Source organism: Oncorhynchus kisutch, linkage group LG3 (assembly GCF_002021735.2).
Source record: "Oncorhynchus kisutch isolate 150728-3 linkage group LG3, Okis_V2, whole genome shotgun sequence".
Lineage (NCBI taxonomy): Eukaryota > Metazoa > Chordata > Actinopteri > Salmoniformes > Salmonidae > Oncorhynchus > Oncorhynchus kisutch.
In genome coordinates, this window is record NC_034176.2 from 698,880 (window position 1) to 718,551 (window position 19,672).

Consider the following 19,672-nt stretch of genomic DNA (forward strand, 5'->3'; position numbering starts at 1 on the left):
TGATATCGACTGATATAGTCTGGTGAATACTGATATAGACTGATATAGACTGGTAAATACTGATATAGACTGGTAAAGACAGATATAGACTGATATAGACTGGCAAAGACAGATATAGACTGACATAGACTGGTAAAGAAAGATATAGACTGATAAAGAAAGATATAGACTGATATAGACTGGTAAAGACTGATATAGACTGATATAGACTGATATAGACTGGTAAAGACTGATATAGACTGATATAGACTGAAATAGACTGGTATAGACTGGTAAAGACATATATAGACTGATATAGACTGGTAAAGACTGATATAGACTGATATAGACTGAAATAGACTGGTATAGACTGGTAAAGACAGATATAGACTGATATAGAATGGTAAAGACTGATATCGACTGATATAGACTGGCAAAGACAGATATAGACTGACATAGACTGGTAAAGAAAGATATAGACTGATATAGACTGGTAAAGACAGATATAGACTGATATAAACTGGTATAGACTGGTAAAGACAGATATAGACTGGTAAAGACTGATATATACTGGTAAGGACTGATATCGACTGGTAAAGACTGATATAGACTGATATAGATTGGTAAATACTGGTATAGACTGATATCGACTGGTAAGGACTGATATAGACAGGTAAATACTGGTATAGACTGATATCGACTGGTAAGGACTGATATCGACTGATATAGACTGGTAAATACTGATATAGACTGATATAGTCTGGTGAATACTGATATAGACTGATATAGACTGGTAAATACTGATATAGACTGGTAAAGACAGATATAGACTGATATAGACTGGTAAAGACCGGTATCGACTGATATAGACTGGCAAAGACAGATATAGACTGACATAGACTGGTAAAGAAAGATATAGACTGATATAGACTGGTAAAGACCGATATCGACTGATATAGACTGGCAAAGACAGATATAGACTGACATAGACTGGTAAAGAAAGATATAGACTGATAAATAAAGATATAGACTGATATAGACTGGTAAAGACTGATATAGACTGATACACCTCATTTGGCCGCCTTTCGTTCCAGTACTCTGCTGCCTGTGACTGGAACGAATTGCAAAAATCGCTGAAGTTAGAGACTTTTATCTCCCTCACCAACTTCAAACATCAGCTATCTGAGCAGCTAACCGATCGCTGCAGCTGTACATAGTCTATTGGTAAATAGCCCACCCTTTTCACCTACCTCATCCCCATACTGTTTTTATTTATTTACTTTTCTGCTCTTCTGCACACCAATATCTCTACCTGTACATGACCATCTGATCATTTATCACTCCAGTGTTAATCTGCAAAATTTTAATTATTTGCCTACCTCCTCATGCCTTTTGCACACATTGTATATAGACCCCCCCTTTGTTTTCTACTGTGTTATTGACTTGTTAATTGTTTACTCCATGTGTAACTCTTTGTTGTATGCTCACACTGCTATGCGTTTATCTTGGCCAGGTCGCAGTTGCAAATGAGAACTTGTTCTCAACTAGCCTACCTGGTTAAATAAAGGTAAAAAAAAAAAATATATATATAGACTGATATAGACTGGTAAAGACTGAGATAGACTGATATAGACTGAAATAGACTGATATAGACTGGTAAAGACTGATATAGACTGATATAGACTGATATAGACTGGTAAAGACTGATATAGACTGAAATAGACTGGTATAGACTGGTAAAGACAGATATAGACTGATATAGACTGGTAAAGACTGATATCGACTGATATAGTCTGGTGAATACTGATATAGACTGATATAGACTGGTAAATACTGATATAGACTGGTAAAGACAGATATAGACTGATATAGACTGGCAAAGACAGATATAGACTGACATAGACTGGTAAAGAAAGATATAGACTGATAAAGAAAGATATAGACTGATATAGACTGGTAAAGACTGATATAGACTGATATAGACTGATATAGACTGGTAAAGACTGATATAGACTGATATAGACTGAAATAGACTGGTATAGACTGGTAAAGACATATATAGACTGATATAGACTGGTAAAGACTGATATAGACTGATATAGACTGAAATAGACTGGTATAGACTGGTAAAGACAGATATAGACTGATATAGAATGGTAAAGACTGATATCGACTGATATAGACTGGCAAAGACAGATATAGACTGACATAGACTGGTAAAGAAAGATATAGACTGATATAGACTGGTAAAGACAGATATAGACTGATATAAACTGGTATAGACTGGTAAAGACAGATATAGACTGGTAAAGACTGATATATACTGGTAAGGACTGATATCGACTGGTAAAGACTGATATAGACTGATATAGATTGGTAAATACTGGTATAGACTGATATCGACTGGTAAGGACTGATATAGACAGGTAAATACTGGTATAGACTGATATCGACTGGTAAGGACTGATATCGACTGATATAGACTGGTAAATACTGATATAGACTGATATAGTCTGGTGAATACTGATATAGACTGATATAGACTGGTAAATACTGATATAGACTGGTAAAGACAGATATAGACTGATATAGACTGGTAAAGACCGGTATCGACTGATATAGACTGGCAAAGACAGATATAGACTGACATAGACTGGTAAAGAAAGATATAGACTGATATAGACTGGTAAAGACCGATATCGACTGATATAGACTGGCAAAGACAGATATAGACTGACATAGACTGGTAAAGAAAGATATAGACTGATAAAGAAAGATATAGACTGATATAGACTGGTAAAGACTGATATAGACTGATACACCTCATTTGGCCGCCTTTCGTTCCAGTACTCTGCTGCCTGTGACTGGAACGAATTGCAAAAATTGCTGAAGTTAGAGACTTTTATCTCCCTCACCAACTTCAAACATCAGCTATCTGAGCAGCTAACCGATCGCTGCAGCTGTACATAGTCTATTGGTAAATAGCCCACCCTTTTCACCTACCTCATCCCCATACTGTTTTTATTTATTTACTTTTCTGCTCTTCTGCACACCAATATCTCTACCTGTACATGACCATCTGATCATTTATCACTCCAGTGTTAATCTGCAAAATTGTAATTATTTGCCTACCTCCTCATGCCTTTTGCACACATTGTATATAGACCCCCCCCTTTGTTTTCTACTGTGTTATTGACTTGTTAATTGTTTACTCCATGTGTAACTCTTTGTTGTATGCTCACACTGCTATGCGTTTATCTTGGCCAGGTCGCAGTTGCAAATGAGAACTTGTTCTCAACTAGCCTACCTGGTTAAATAAAGGTGAAAAAAAAATATATATATATAGACTGATATAGACTGGTAAAGACTGATATAGACTGATATAGACTGAAATAGACTGATATAGACTGGTAAAGACTGATATAGACTGATATAGACTGATATAGACTGGTAAAGACTGATATAGACTGAAATAGACTGGTATAGACTGGTAAAGACAGATATAGACTGATATAGACTGGTAAAGACTGATATCGACTGATATAGTCTGGTGAATACTGATATAGACTGATATAGACTGGTAAATACTGATATAGACTGGTAAAGACAGATATAGACTGATATAGACTGGCAAAGACAGATATAGACTGACATAGACTGGTAAAGAAAGATATAGACTGATAAAGAAAGATATAGACTGATATAGACTGGTAAAGACTGATATAGACTGATATAGACTGGTAAAGACTGATATAGACTGATATAGACTGAAATAGACTGGTATAGACTGGTAAAGACATATATAGACTGATATAGACTGGTAAAGACTGATATAGACTGATATAGACTGAAATAGACTGGTATAGACTGGTAAAGACAGATATAGACTGATATAGAATGGTAAAGACTGATATCGACTGATATAGACTGGCAAAGACAGATATAGACTGACATAGACTGGTAAAGAAAGATATAGACTGATAAAGAAAGATATAGACTGATATAGACTGGTATAGACTGATATAGACTGATATAGACTGAAATAGACTGATATAGACTGATATAGACTGGTAAAGACAGATATAGACAGATATAGAATTGAGTTCCATGTAGTCATGTCTCTATGTTATGGCCATTTGGGTCTTTGTGTGTCAAAAAAGATACACGCATAACACAATTTGACTCATCAAATAAGCTTCAGGACCTGAATAGGACTGCATTTCACAATAAGTGACACGTAGTTATTACACATTGATTACAATATCACTCGTATTTCAAATGTCACAACGATTGACCGATTCGTCTGCTATGAAGCTGGTAAAGTCTCATGCAGTTACCACAGCTGCACGGGCCCCCACTTCCCCAGGCTCTGGTCAGTGCTGGTCATAAAGAAAGCTAGCTAGCTGATGGATGCAAATAGTGTTCTTTCCCAAAAACATAGCAAAACGACATAATATTTTCTCAGTAGCTATAGTTAGCTAGCTAACTATCTAGATAGGTGTCATCTGAAATACTGTCACGTCCTGACCTTAGTTCCTTTTTATGTCTCTATTTTAGTTTGGTCAGGGCGTGAGTTGGGGTGGGCAGTCTAGTTTTTGTTCTATGTTTTGTATTTCTGTGTTTGGCCTGGTATGGTTCCCAATCAGAGGCAGCTGTCATTCATAGTCTCTGATTGAGAACCATACTTAGGTAGCCTGTTCCCACCGGTGTTTGTGGGTAGTTATTTTCTGTTTAGTGTTTTCGTCACCTTACAGAACTGTTTCGGTTTCGTTTCATTCTCTTTGTTATTTTGTTTAGTGTTCTGAGTTTAAATAAATATGAATATGAACACTTACCACGCTGCACTTTGGTCCTCCTCTCCTTCCACCGAAGACGATCGTTACAAATACCCCAAATGTATAAGACAGTCAGTCTGTCATTGACAGCGAAGCAAATGAATACAAATAGTGGAATTATGTCATAATTTAATAGATCTTGCAAAACGAATTTGGAATGTTGTTTTATAAATTCAACAAAATAAAATAATTTGTTAATTTGACAAAAATCTGTTGAAATCCCACTGAGTGTATTAGACTTTAGAATTGCATTGGGGGCACCTTATTTCACTGCACAGCCTTACCTATGGGTTGTGGATCAATGACATGGGGTATCAGTCGACTCAGTGACTCCCAGAGAATATTAGCATCTTAGCTCTTATTGCGGTACTCTGAAACAACTGTGAATTGAGCCTCATTTACTGTACCAGTCAACCTACTATGTGTATTGAACACTATTCCGGAGGGGAAACAATACAACGTGGATGTTTAGGAGTCTGATAACACTGAGGAGGACGTTGGGAAAAAAGCACTTAGGTACTGAGTAGACTGATACCCCATTTCATTGATCCCCAATCCTTAGATAAGGCTGTACAGTGCAATATGATTGTCAGTACACACAATAGGCTGACTGGGCAGGTGATTTCCCTGTCAACGTCCCTGATAAGAGCTATTTGCTTAAACTCTTCACAGTTGTGTTCTGTGGGTGTCACCGAGTAGACATATACCCCATTCCAACCTTGTTTAACATTATCTAGTCTAAATATGTCATGATTCCACCAATTGTAATGTTCTGCGTCATTTTCATAAAGAGACTTTTATTTTGAAGGCCAACCGCAAAGGTCACTATTGTGGCTATTTTCACAACACGTAACCGGTCCGGTAAAGCCTCACGGGCCAGAGGAAGTTATCTGGCTGCTTATAACGTTAGCTTTGGGCAACATGGTTAAGTATCTAGCTGGCTCGTTATTTTCATGAACTGAGGTTCAACAACTAGTGTCTCCCTAACTAATACTTACATGGAATCCTAAATCATTGTTAAGAATAATGAAAATGACTGCATTGTTTTCAGGCTGGTTGCATTGGCGCTAGCTAGGTGCCAAGCTAAAGATAGGGTGCTACTGCAGAAGTTGCAAATAACATGTATCAAAGATATTTGCAATTTTTTTTGATCTTGCTCGTTTGATCCTGATCATATTTTAAATTCTCACACAGATGTTTTCCCATTCGGTAGGACAAACCATATTACCAACGCGGTATTGTAAACACATCGTGGCCGGTTGTTTGCGGACTTATTTTCTGTACAGCTTTGAAAGTGCTATTGATCGCAGTGGTGGTGCTTGGCTTGAACGTGCAAATTCAGCACAACATCATTCTATAAAAATAACTGTTATTTAAAGTGTATCGTTTTCGACACGCAGACCCAAACGCCGCTCCATACTATACATACTAACGGCGCTCCATACTATACTTGCGCCTCCCATAGTCTGATCTGGACTGACTGATATATATATATACTGATTGGTATATACAAATATAGACGGGTATAGGTATATATGCCGATATACACTGGTATTGACTGACTGGTATAGCCTAATATTGCCTGAAGTAGACTGATAGACTAGTATATTCCATATATAGACTAATATAAACTGGTATAGAGTAGGATAGACTGGCATAGATCTAGGGAGGCAACATGATTCATAACTCCCCTATATGTTCACCTTCCCCCTGGCTAACAGACCACACTCACTAGAACCATTTATATAGAGCTCAGACAGGACAAAATAACCACACTTTGAATATCTTCAGAATGACAATATTGGAAGAAAGTTTACAGAAACAAAACCTTTATTTCAACAAATAGACTTCAAAAAGAGTGTGATTTTAGATGTTTTTTCGCTTCCTCTCTCTGGTTACTTGTGGTTTCCCTCTATGATGGAGTCGACAGTAAAGCCCTGTCCCTGATCTTGTCCGTCACACTCAGTCTTCCCCTCAGAGCTGTTGACCAGGGAGCTGATGGACAGACAGGATAGACCGTCATGGCCGTTAGCGCCTCCACTCACTGGGGAGAAGGCTGCAGGGAGACACAGACAGGTGGGTTAGAAACAGCATGATCATTACACAGGTACACCTTGTGCTGGGGACAATAAAAGGCAACGTGCAGTTTTGTCACAACACAATGCCAGATGTCTGCATTTTTGAGGGAGCGTGATATTGGAATGCTGACTCCAGGAATGTCCACCAGAGCTGTTGCCAGAGAATTTAATGTTCATTTTTGTACCTCCATCCGGCCTCACAACCGCAAACCACGTGTATGGCGTGGTGTGGGCGAGTGGTGAACATGGTGGGGTTATGGTATGGGTAGGCCTAAGCTACGGACAGCAAGTACTATTGCATTTTATTGATGGCAATGTCTCGACCTCTGAATGACTCTCTCTCTCGGGATATTAAACCTCCTCCATGTATATCTCACTGGGTCAGGATATTAAACCTCCATGTATATCTCACTAGGTCAGGATATTAAACCTCCTCCATGTATATCTCACTAGGTCAGGATATTAAACCTCCATGTATATCTCACTAGGTCAGGATGTTAAACCTCCTCCATGTATATCTCACTGGGTCAGGATATTAAACCTCCTCCATGTATATCTCACTGGGTCAGGATATTAAACCTCCATGTATATCTCACTAGGTCAGGATGTTAAACCTCCATGTATATCTCACTGGGTCAGGATATTAAACCTCCATGTATATCTCACTAGGTCAGGATATTAAACCTCCATGTATATCTCACTAGGTCAGGATATTAAACCTCCATGTATATCTCACTAGGTCAGGATATTAAACCTCCTCCATGTATATCTCACTAGGTCAGGATATTAAACCTCCATGTATATCTCACTAGGTCAGGATATTAAACCTCCATGTATATCTCACTGGGTCAGGATATTAAACCTCCATGTATATCTCACTAGGTCAGGATATTAAACCTCCTCCATGTATATCTCACTAGGTCAGGATATTAAACCTCCTCCATGTATATCTCACTAGGTCAGGATATTAAACCTCCATGTATATCTCACTAGGTCAGGATATTAAACCTCCATGTATATCTCACTAGGTCAGGATATTAAACCTCCTCCATGTATATCTCACTAGGTCAGGATATTAAACCTCCTCCATGTATATCTCACTAGGTCAGGATATTAAACCTCCATGTATATCTCACTAGGTCAGGATATTAAACCTCCATGTATATCTCACTAGGTCAGGATATTAAACCTCCATGTATACCTCACTAGGTCAGGATATTAAACCTCCTCCATGTATATCTCACTAGGTCAGGATATTAAACCTCCATGTATATCTCACTAGGTCAGGATATTAAACCTCCTCCATGTATATCTCACTAGGTCAGGATATTAAACCTCCTCCATGTATATCTCACTAGGTCAGGATATTAAACCTCCATGTATATCTCACTAGGTCAGGATATTAAACCTCCATGTATATCTCACTAGGTCAGGATATTAAACCTCCATGTATATCTCACTAGGTCAGGGTATTAAACCTCCTCCATGTATATCTCACTAGGTCAGGATATTAAACCTCCTCCATGTATATCTCACTAGGTCAGGGTATTAAACCTCCTCCATGTATATCTCACTAGGTCAGGATATTAAACCTCCACCATGTATATCTCACTAGGTCAGGATATTAAACCTCCATGTATATCTCACTAGGTCAGGATATTAAACCTCCATGTATATCTCACTAGGTCAGGATATTAAACCTCCATGTATATCTCACTAGGTCAGGATATTAAACCTCCATGTATATCTCACTAGGTCAGGATATTAAACCTCCATGTATATCTCACTAGGTCAGGATATTAAACCTCCATGTATATCTCACTAGGTCAGGATATTAAACCTCCTCCATGTATATCTCACTAGGTCAGGATATTAAACCTCCTCCATGTATATCTCACTAGGTCAGGATATTAAACCTCCATGTATATCTCACTAGGTCAGGATATTAAACCTCCATGTATATCTCACTAGGTCAGGATATTAAACCTCCATGTATACCTCACTAGGTCAGGATATTAAACCTCCATGTATATCTCACTAGGTCAGGATATTAAACCTCCATCTATATCTCACTAGGTCAGGATATTAAACCTCCTCCATGTATATCTCACTAGGTCAGGATATTAAACCTCCTCCATGTATATCTCACTAGGTCAGGATATTAAACCTCCATGTATATCTCACTAGGTCAGGATATTAAACCTCCATGTATACCTCACTAGGTCAGGATATTAAACCTCCATGTATATCTCACTAGGTCAGGATATTAAACCTCCATGTATACCTCACTAGGTCAGGATATTAAACCTCCATGTATATCTCACTAGGTCAGGATATTAAACCTCCATGTATATCTCACTAGGTCAGGATATTAAACCTCCATGTATATCTCACTAGGTCAGGGTATTAAACCTCCATATATCCACTAATGTGCCCAATAATATTCGTAAATACCCCTGAGGGTGATGCCCTATAATATAAAATATTATTCTGAATTCCAATGCAGTATTTCTATTCAGTTGCATATCTGTATTGTATCTACATTAGGTTCTAGATCAGGGTTCTGTGCATTAAAGACACATTTACATTAGGTTCTAGATCAGTGTTCTGCGCATTAAAGACACATTCTACATTAGGTTCTAGATCAGTGTTCTGTGCATTAAAGACACATTTACATTAGGTTCTAGATCAGTGTTCTGTGCATTAAAGACACATTTACATTAGGTTCTAGATCAGTGTTCTGCGCATTAAAGACACATTCTACATTAGGTTCTAGATCAGGGTTATGTGCATTAAAGACACATTCTACATTAGGTTCTAGATCAGGGTTCTGTGCATTAAAGACACATTCTACATTAGGTTCTAGATCAGGGTTCTGTGCATTACAGACATTCTACATGCATTTAGTAAAACTGGACGGGCGGGCCAGCATCACTACTCTGGAAGGTTCTGACTTAGAATATGTGCACAACTACAAATACCTAGGTGTCTGGTTAGACTGTAAACTCTCCTTCCAGACTCACATTAAGCATCTCCAATCCAAAATTAAATCTAGAATCGGCTTCCTATTTCGCAAACAAAGCATCCTTCACTCATGCTGCCAAACATACCCTCGTAAAACTGACCATCCTACCGATCCTCGACTTCGGCAATGTAATTTACAAAATAGCCTCCAACACTCTACTCAACAAACTGGATGCAGTCTATCACAGTGCCATCCGCTTTGTCACCAAAGCCCCATACACTACCCACCATTGTGACCTGTACTCTCTCGTTGGCTGGCCCTCGCTTCATACTCGTCGCCAAACCCACTGGCTCCAGGTCATCTACAAGTCTTTGCTAGGTAAATCCCTGCCTAATCTCAGCTCACTGGTCACCAAATCAAATCAAATTTTATTTGTCACATACACATGGTTAGCAGATGTTAATGCGAGTGTAGTGAAATGCTTGTGCTTCTAGTTCCGACAATGCAGTAATAACCAACAAGTAATCTAACTAACAATTCCAAAACTACTGTCTTATACACAGTGTAAGGGGATAAAGAATATGTACATAAGGATATATGAATGAGTGATGGTACAGAGCAGCATAGGCAAGATACAGTAGATGATATCGAGTACAGTATATACATATGAGATGAGTATGTAAACAAAGTGGCATAGTTAAAGTGGCTAGTGATACATGTATTACATAAGGATGCAGTCGATGATATAGAGTACAGTATATACGTATGCATATGAGATGAATAATGTAGGGTAAGTAACATTATATAAGGTAGCATTGTTTAAAGTGGCTAGTGATATATTTACATCATTTCCCATCAATTCCCATTATTAAAGTGGCTGGAGTTGTGTCAGTGTCAGTGTGTTGGCAGCAGCCACTCAATGTTAGTGGTGGCTGTTTAACAGTCTGATGGCCTTGAGATAGAAGCTGTTTTTCAGTCTCTCGGTCCAGCTTTGATGCACCTGTACTGACCTCGCCTTCTGGATGATAGCGGGGTGAACAGGCAGCTCGGGTGGTTGATGTCCTTGATGATCTTTATGGCCTTCCTGTAACATCGGGTGGTGTAGGTGTCCTGGAGGGCAGGTAGTTTGCCCCCGGTGATGCGTTGTGCAGACCTCACTACCCTCTGGAGAGCCTTACGGTTGTGGGCGGAGCAGTTGCCGTACCAGGCGGTGATACAGCCCGCCAGGATGCTCTCGATTGTGCATCTGTAGAAGTTTGTGAGTGCTTTTGGTGACAAGCCGAATTTCTTCAGCCTCCTGAGGTTGAAGAGGCGCTGCTGCGCCTTCTTCACGATGCTGTCTGTGTGAGTGGACCAATTCAGTTTGTCTGTGATGTGTATGCCGAGGAACTTAAAACTTGCTACCCTCTCCACTACTGTTCCATCGATGTGGATAGGGGGGTGTTCCCTCTGCTGTTTCCTGAAGTCCACAATCATCTCCTTAGTTTTGTTGACGTTGAGTGTGAGGTTATTTTCCTGACACCACACTCCGAGGGTCCTCACCTCCTCTCTGTAGGCCGTCTCGTCGTTGTTGGTAATCAAGCCTACCACTGTTGTGTCGTCCGCAAACTTGATGATTGAGTTGGAGGCGTGCGTGGCCACGCAGTCGTGGGTGAACAGGGAGTACAGGAGAGGGCTCAGAACGCACCCTTGTGGGGCCCCAGTGTTGAGGATCAGCGGGGAGGAGATGTTGTTGCCTACCCTCACCACCTGGGGGCGGCCCGTCAGGAAGTCCAGTACCCAGTTGCACAGGGCGGGGTCGAGACCCAGGGTCTCGAGCTTGATGACGAGCTTGGAGGGTACTATGGTGTTGAATGCCGAGCTGTAGTCGATGAACAGCATTCTCACATAGGTATTCCTCTTGTCCAGATGGGTTAGGGCAGTGTGCAGTGTGGTTGAGATTGCATCGTCTGTGGACCTATTTGGGCGGTAAGCAAATTGGAGTGGGTCTAGGGTGTCAGGTAGGGTGGAGGTGATATGGTCCTTGACTAGTCTCTCAAAGCACTTCATGATGACGGAAGTGAGTGCTACGGGGCGGTAGTTGTTTAGCTCAGTTACCTTAGCTTTCTTGGGAACAGGAACAATGGTGGCCCTCTTGAAGCATGTGGGAACAACAGACTGGGATAGGGATTGATTGAATATGTCCGTAAACACACCAGCCAGCTGGTCTGCGCATGCTCTGAGGGCGTGGCTGGGGATGCCGTCTGGGCCTCCATCCTTGCGAGGGTTGACACGTTTAAATGTTTTCCTCACGTCGGCTGCAGTGAAGGAGAGTCCGCATGTTTTGGTTGCGGGCCGTGTCAGTGGCACTGTATTGTCCTCAAAGCGGGCAAAAAAGTTATTTAGTTTATTAACGCATCACCGGGGGCAAACTACCTGACCTAGTTTGACCTACTACCTGACCTAGTGAGATATACATGGAGGTTTAATATCCTGACCTAGTGAGATATACATGGAGGTTTAATATCCTAAACCTAGTGAGATATACATGGAGGTTTAATATCCTGACCTAGTGAGAAATAACCTTCCTCTTCTTCTTCTCTCCTCTCTCCTTTCTTCCTCTCCTCTATCCTCTCTTCCTTTCCTCTATCATTCTCTCATCTCTTCTTCTTCTCTCCTCTCTCCTTTCTTCCTCTCCTCTTCCTCTCTTCTGTCATTCTCTCCCCTCCTGTCACATCTGGGCTTTTGTTCCTCTCTTCTCTCACTTGCAGGAATGATTGAGTCTTGTTCACTCCCTCTTTCACTCACTCCCTCCCTCTTTCACGGGGCAGGAGAAAAAGCTTCCTTTTGTTAAAGCAACACAAAGACTGTTTAATAGCTGTGGATTCAAAAATACTCTGTAGAGAAGGGGAAAGGAGTGGGAGGAGAGGAAGTGTGAGGAAAGAGAGTGTGAGGAGGGCAGAAGTTCATGGGGAGAATACTCTTTGTGTGAATGATGTAAGGTAGAGCCTCTCGTGTTTCAGAGCAGTTTAAACTTGACGGACGTATGTGGTTCAGTAAAGTGGGGTTATTGTTCATTCTCTGTCAGGAGAAAAGTCTTAGATTGTGTCCCAAATGGCACCCTTTTCCCTATATAGTGCACTACGATAGACCAGAGCCCTATTCCCTATATAGTGCACTACTTTAGACCAGGGCCCTATTCCCAATATAGTGCACTACTTTAGACCAGGACCCTATTCCCTATATAGTGCACTACTATAGATCAGAGCCCTATTCCCTATATAGTGCACTTCTTTAGACCAAAGCCCTACCTTCTATTTGCCTTCTGTAATCTTTGTCAGGTTTAGCCTTTCATCAACTAGTCCACTGCTTCCTGTTGCTTCAGAAATATGTCTGTAATGCACAGAACCCTGATCTAGAACCTAATGTAGAATGTGTCTTTAATGCACAGAACCCTGATCTAGAACCTCATTTGGCGGCATACTATAGACCGTGTACAGCCTTGCTGATGTCTGAATTGGGGGCATACTATAGACCGTGTACAGCCTTGCTGATTTCTGAATTGGGGGCATACTGTAGACTGTGTACAGCCTTGCTGATGTCTGAATTGGGGGCATACTGTAGACCTTGTACAGCCTTGCCCATGGATCTTGGGTGCCTGAAATGTTCACAACTGTGAAGACACAAATATAGTGTCTTAGCTCTTATTGCAGGACTTTAACTGTGGAAAATCAGCTCACTATTCAGCCTATTGTGAGTATCGAACACTATCAGAGCTCAGAAGAGACCCAGTGGCAGACAGCTAGAATCACAGGTGTATTGACCCAAACAGGGGGCAGGTCAAAAGCAAGCAGAGGTCCGTAATCCAGGGCAGAGTCAGAAAGGTACAGAACAGCAGGCAGGCTCGGAGTCAGGACAGGCAGAGGTCCGTAATCCAGGGCAGAGTCAGAAGGGTACAGAACAGCAGGCAGGCTCGGGGTCAGGACAGGCAGAGGTAAGTAATCGGGTCAGAGTCGGGCAGGTACAGAACAGCAGGCAGGCAGGCTCGGAGTCAGGGCAGGCAGAATGCTCAGAACCGGGAAAACTAAGAAACAGACACTTGAGAAAACAGGAAGACGGGAAAGAACGCTGGGAAGATCTGATAAGACGAACTGGCAACAGACAGAGAACACAGGTATCAATACACAGGGGATAATGGGGAAGATGGGCAACACCTGGAAGGGGGTTGGAGATAATCACAAAGACAGGTGAAACCGATCAGGGTGTGACACATTCATATTGCAATATATGGGCGGCAGGTTGCCTAGTGATTAGAGCGTTGGGCCAGTAACCGAAAGGTTGCTAGATTGAATCCCTGAGCTGACAAAGTCAAATCTGTCGTTATGCCTCTGAACAAGGCAGGTAACCCACTGTCCCTAGGTCGTCATTGTAAATAAGAATCTGTTCTTAAATCGCTTGGCTAGTTAAATAAGGTTAAATAAAATGTGCAGCCTTACTTATGGATCTTGGGTCGTGAAATGGAGAATCGGCCCCTCATTGACACCCTCAGAACACTACTGTGAAGAGAAATATTGAGGTCGGAGCTCTTATTGCAGGAGTTTTGTAAACTCTTTACAGTTAAAGTCCTGCAATAAGAGCTACAACACTAATATGTGTGTAAACTCTTCACAGTTAAAGTCCTGCAATAAGAGCTACAACACTAATATGTGTGTAAACTCTTCACAGTTAAAGTCCTGCAATAAGAGCTACAACACTAATATGTGTGTAAACTCTTCACAGTTAAAGTCCTGCAATAAGAGCTACAACACTAATATGTGTGTAAACTCTTCACAGTTGTGCTCTGTGGGTGTCACTGAATAAGCTGATACCCCATTTCATTGATCCACAATCTATAGGCAAGGCTGTACAGTGGAATATAATTATCCCCCCAATGCAATGATGAAGTCTCATATATCCAGTGTGATTTCAACTGATTTGTCCTTTTTTGTTTGTCAAATTAACAGATTATTGTATTTTGTTGAATTTATACAACACTTCAAACTTGTTAAGCATTATCTGGTCCAAATAAGCTTTGATTCCAGTATCTGTATCAGTTTGCGACGGGCTCAATGCAAGACTTTTATTTTGAAGGCGAACTGCAAATTCCACTTTTGTGGCCAGCTTCACTGTGGCTAGTTTCACGTAGGTTGTGCTCCTGAATATTTGCTTTTCCCTGTGTAAAGGTGATACAAATGTCATTAATTAGCCAGCTACAGTATCTTGAAACTGCTGGGGTAAAGCTAGCTAACATTAGCTTACTCCCATCATCAGAGTTCACTAGCTAGGTTTCTAGAAAACAACAATTAGTTTTAAGTTTCAATGTCACGTGCACAAGCACAGTGAAATGCCTTTCTCACAAACTCAAAACCAAGCAATCAATAATCAATAACAATGAGTTAGGTTAATACCATACTATATACAGGGTCAGGTTAATACCATACTATATACAGGGTCAGGTTAATACCATACTATATACAGGGTCAGTTAATACCATACTATATACAGGGTCAGGTTAATACCATACTATATACAGGGTCAGTTAATACCATACTATATACAGGGTCAGGTTAATACCATACTATATACAGGGTCAGGTTAATACCATACTATATACAGGGTCAGTTAATACCATACTATATACAGGGTCAGGTTAATACCATACTATATACAGGGTCAGGTTAATACCATACTATATACAGGGTCAGTTAATACCATACTATATACAGGGTCAGGTTAATACCATACTATATACAGGGTCAGTTAATACCATACTATATACAGGGTCAGTTAATACCATACTATATACAGGGTCAGTTAATACCATACTATATACAGGGTCAGTTAATACCATACTATATACAGGGTCAGTTAATACCATACTATATACAGGGTCAGTTAATACCATACTATATACAGGGTCAGTTAATACCATACTATATACAGGGTCAGTTAAAACCATACTATATACAGGGTCGGTTAATACCATACTATATACAGGGTCAGTTAATACCATACTATATACAGGGTCAGTTAATACCATACTATATACAGGGTTAGTTAATACCATACTATATACAGGGTCAGTTATACCATACTATATACAGGGTCGGTTAATACCATACTATATACAGGGTCAGTTAATACCATACTATATACAGGGTCAGTTAATACCATACTATATACAGGGTCAGTTAATACTAGTTAGTTACTGACTATTCAACCGTGTCTGTTAGAGACTAGTTAGTTACTGACTATTCAACCGTTTCTGTTAGAGACTAGTTAGTTACTGACTATTCAACCGTGTCTGTTAAAGACTAGTTAGTTACTGACTATTCAACCGTGTCTGTTAAAGACTAGTTAGTTACTGACTATTCAACCGTTTCTGTTAGAGACTAGTTAGTTACTGACTATTCAACCGTTTCTGTTAGAGACTAGGTAGTTACTGACTATTCAACCTGTTTATTGATGTATTGGTGACTAATAGTTTCTTAGTAAAATGCCCCTTCTCATTTCACTGCAGACAGGCTGTTTTCATATAATTTGACTGATTAGGCTTGTGCACATTTACATTCGTGTTTCATTAGCTAGTTAGCTAAGTTAGTAAGATAATTATTATTCATGTTGTTGTTGCATTTCAGTGGCATTGCTGACAGGCCAGGAACAGGGGTCTTACCTGAGGGGTCTTACCTGAGAGTACAACAGTCTCTCTCTCAGCCATTCTGTCAACATACTTAGTATGTAACCACTCAAATTCATACAAACTGCTACGGATGCAGTCACCGACTTACTGACTTCAAATCGCTTGTCTGGGATATATATTTTAGTTGACACACCTGTGTGAGGTCTGATATACATGAATAAAATGTATTCTGCCATGTGACTTGCATTTTAAACCTTTTGAATCATAAGCTCTACCTGTTATCTTTAAGTTACCACAGAAGTTAGTGTGAAGACCAACGTGACATGAAAAAGTTATTGTTTTGTAATTTAACGATACAAAAATGAAAATGAGTTGTTTTATACAAAACTTTATTGCATTTGGTCATCCCCAAAACGTGGCCTTTGACAGTCTTGATCGTTACATCCTTCCTCGGGGAACTGTCTGCAGATAGCTGACAACAGGGTGGCAGGTCTGTTGATGTGTTGTTCTATAGAGTTTTATAGCCCAGCAGACTCACCTGGGGACAGAGGGATGAACACATGTTCGTTTCATAAAAGGAGACTGGGAGACTGACCTGACCTCCAACTGGCCCAGGGCCTCCTGCCTAGTATCCGTCAGCCCTGACCTCCCACTGGCCCAGGGCCTCCTGCCTAGTATCCCTCAGCCCTGACCTCCCTCTGGCCCAGGGCCTCCTGCCTAGTACCCCTCAGCCCTGACCTCCCTCTGGCCCAGGGCCTCCTGCCTAGTATCCCTCAGCCCTGACCTCCCACTGGCCCAGGGCCTCCTGCCTAGTATCCCTCAGCCCTGACCTCCCACTGGCCCAGGGCCTCCTGCCTAGTATCCCTCAGCCCTGACCTCCCACTGGCCCAGGGCCTCCTGCCTAGTATCCCTCTCCCCTGACCTCCGTCTGGCCCAGGGCCTCCTGCCTAGTATCCCTCACCTCTGACTTCATGTATCAGTTTGCATACTTCACATTCATGTTTGTAAATAACAACAATAGATGTGATTAAAGAAAGCATGCCATTTTGTGATAATGGCTATGACGTGAATTTATAGCTTCAGAGCCTTCAAAGTATTCACACCCCTTGACTTTTTCCACATTTTGTTGTGTTACAGTGTGAATTTAAAATGGATTAAATTGAGATGTTGTGTCACTGGCCTACACACAATACCCCATAACCTCAAAGTGGAATTATGGTTTTAGATGTTTTTATTTATTTAAAAATATGCTAAACGAGTCACATAATAAGTTACATTAAGCAATTATAGTGTTTAACATGATTTTTGAATGACTACCTCATCTCTGTACCCCACACAATTATCTGTAATGTCGCTCAGTCGAGCAGTGAATTTCAACTAAAGGCCAGGGAGGTTTTCCAATGCCTCGCAAAGAAGAGCACCTATTGGTAGATGGGTAAAAAATGAAAAAGCTCAATATCCCTTTGAGCATGGTGAAGTAAGTTATTAATTACACTTTGGATGGTGTATCAAAACACCCAGTCACTACAAAAATACAAATGTCTTTCCTAACTCAGTTGCCAGAACCACACGGTGGTTTGGTGGTCTTTGGATGCAACTCAGCATTCTTTGTCCTCCAAACACGACGAGTTGAGTTTTTACCAAAAAGTTATATTTTGGTTTCATCTGACCATATGACATTCTCCCAATCTTCTTCTGGATCATCCAAATGCTCTCTAGCAAACTTCAGACGGACCTGGGCATGTACTGGCTTAAGCAGGGGGACACGTCTGGCACTGCAGGATTTGAGTCCCTGGCGGCCTAGTGTGTTACTGATGGTAGGCTTTGTTACTTTGGTCCCAGCTCTCTGCAGGTCATTCACTAGGTCCCCCCGTGTGGTTCTGGCATTTTTTTCTTGTGATCATTTTGAACCCACGGGGTGAGATCTTGCGTGGAGCCCCAGATCGAGGGAGATTATCAGTGGTCTTGTATGTCTTCCATTTCCTAATAATTGCTCCCACAGTTGATTTCTTCAAACCAAGCTGCTTACCTATTGCAGATTCAGTCTTCCCAGCCTGTTGCAGGTCTACAATTTTGTTTCTGGTGTCCTTTGACAGCTCTTTGGTCTTGGCCATAGTGGAGTTTGGAGTGTGACTGTTTGAGGTTAGGGGCAGGTGTCTTTTATACTGATAACAAGTTCAAACAGGTGCCATTAATACAGGTAACGAGTGGAGGACAGAGGAGCCTCTTAAAGAAGAAGTTACAGGTCTGTGAGAGCCAGAAATCTTGCTTGTTTGTAGGTGACCAAACACTTATTTTCCACCATCATTTGCAAATAAATAAATTTAAAATCCTACAATGTGATTTTCTGGATTTTTTTTTCTCATTTTGTCTGTCATAGTTGAAGTGTATCTATGATGAAAATTACAGGCCTCTCTCATCTTTTTAAGTGGGAGAACTTGCACAATTGGTGGCTGACTAGATACTTTTTTTGCCCCACTGTATATCGACATAACCTGAAAGGCCGCTCAGCAAGGAAGAAGCCACTGCTCCAGAACCGCCATAAAAATGCCAGACTATGGTTTGCAACTGCACATGGGGACAAAGATCGTACTTTTTGGAGAAATGTCCTCTGGTCTGATGAAACAAAAATAGAACTGTCTGGCCATAATGACCATCGTTATGTTTGGAGAAAAAAGGGGAAAGCTTGCATGACGAAGAACACCATCCCAACCATGAAGCACAGGGGTGGCAGCATCATGTTGTGGGGGTGCTTTGCTGCAGGAGGGACTGGTGCACTTCACAAAATAGATGGCACATGAGGCTGGAAAATGATGTGGATCTATTGAAGCAACATCTCAAGACATCAAGAAGTTAAAGCTTGGTCGCAAATGGGTCTTCCAAATGGACAATGACCCCAAGCATACTTCCAAAGTTGTGGCAAAATCACTTAAGGACAACAAAGTCAAGGTATTGGAGTGGCCATCACAATGCCTGACCTCAATCCCATAGAAAATGTGTGGGTAGAACTGAAAAAGTGTGTGCGAGCAAGGAGGCCTACAAACCTGACTCAGTTACACCAGCTCTGTCAGGAGTAATGGGCCAACATTCACCCAACTTATTGTGGGAAGCTTGTGGAAGGCTACCCAAAATGTTTGACCCAAGTTAAACAAGTTAA

At 40.9% G+C, this 19,672-nt stretch overlaps 1 protein-coding gene across 1 annotated transcript in view; it reads right to left on the reverse strand.

Annotated features, from left to right (window-relative positions):
- Positions 1 to 6,453: 6,453 nt before the first annotated feature.
- Positions 6,454 to 19,672, reverse strand: part of LOC109886374 (doublesex- and mab-3-related transcription factor 1) — a 78,684-nt gene continuing 65,465 nt past the window's right edge. The window contains exon 5 of the mRNA XM_031816410.1: positions 6,454 to 6,870. Coding sequence (XP_031672270.1) covers positions 6,710 to 6,870 — 161 coding nt within the window. The 3' untranslated portion in view covers positions 6,454 to 6,709. The remainder of the gene's footprint in view (positions 6,871 to 19,672) is intronic.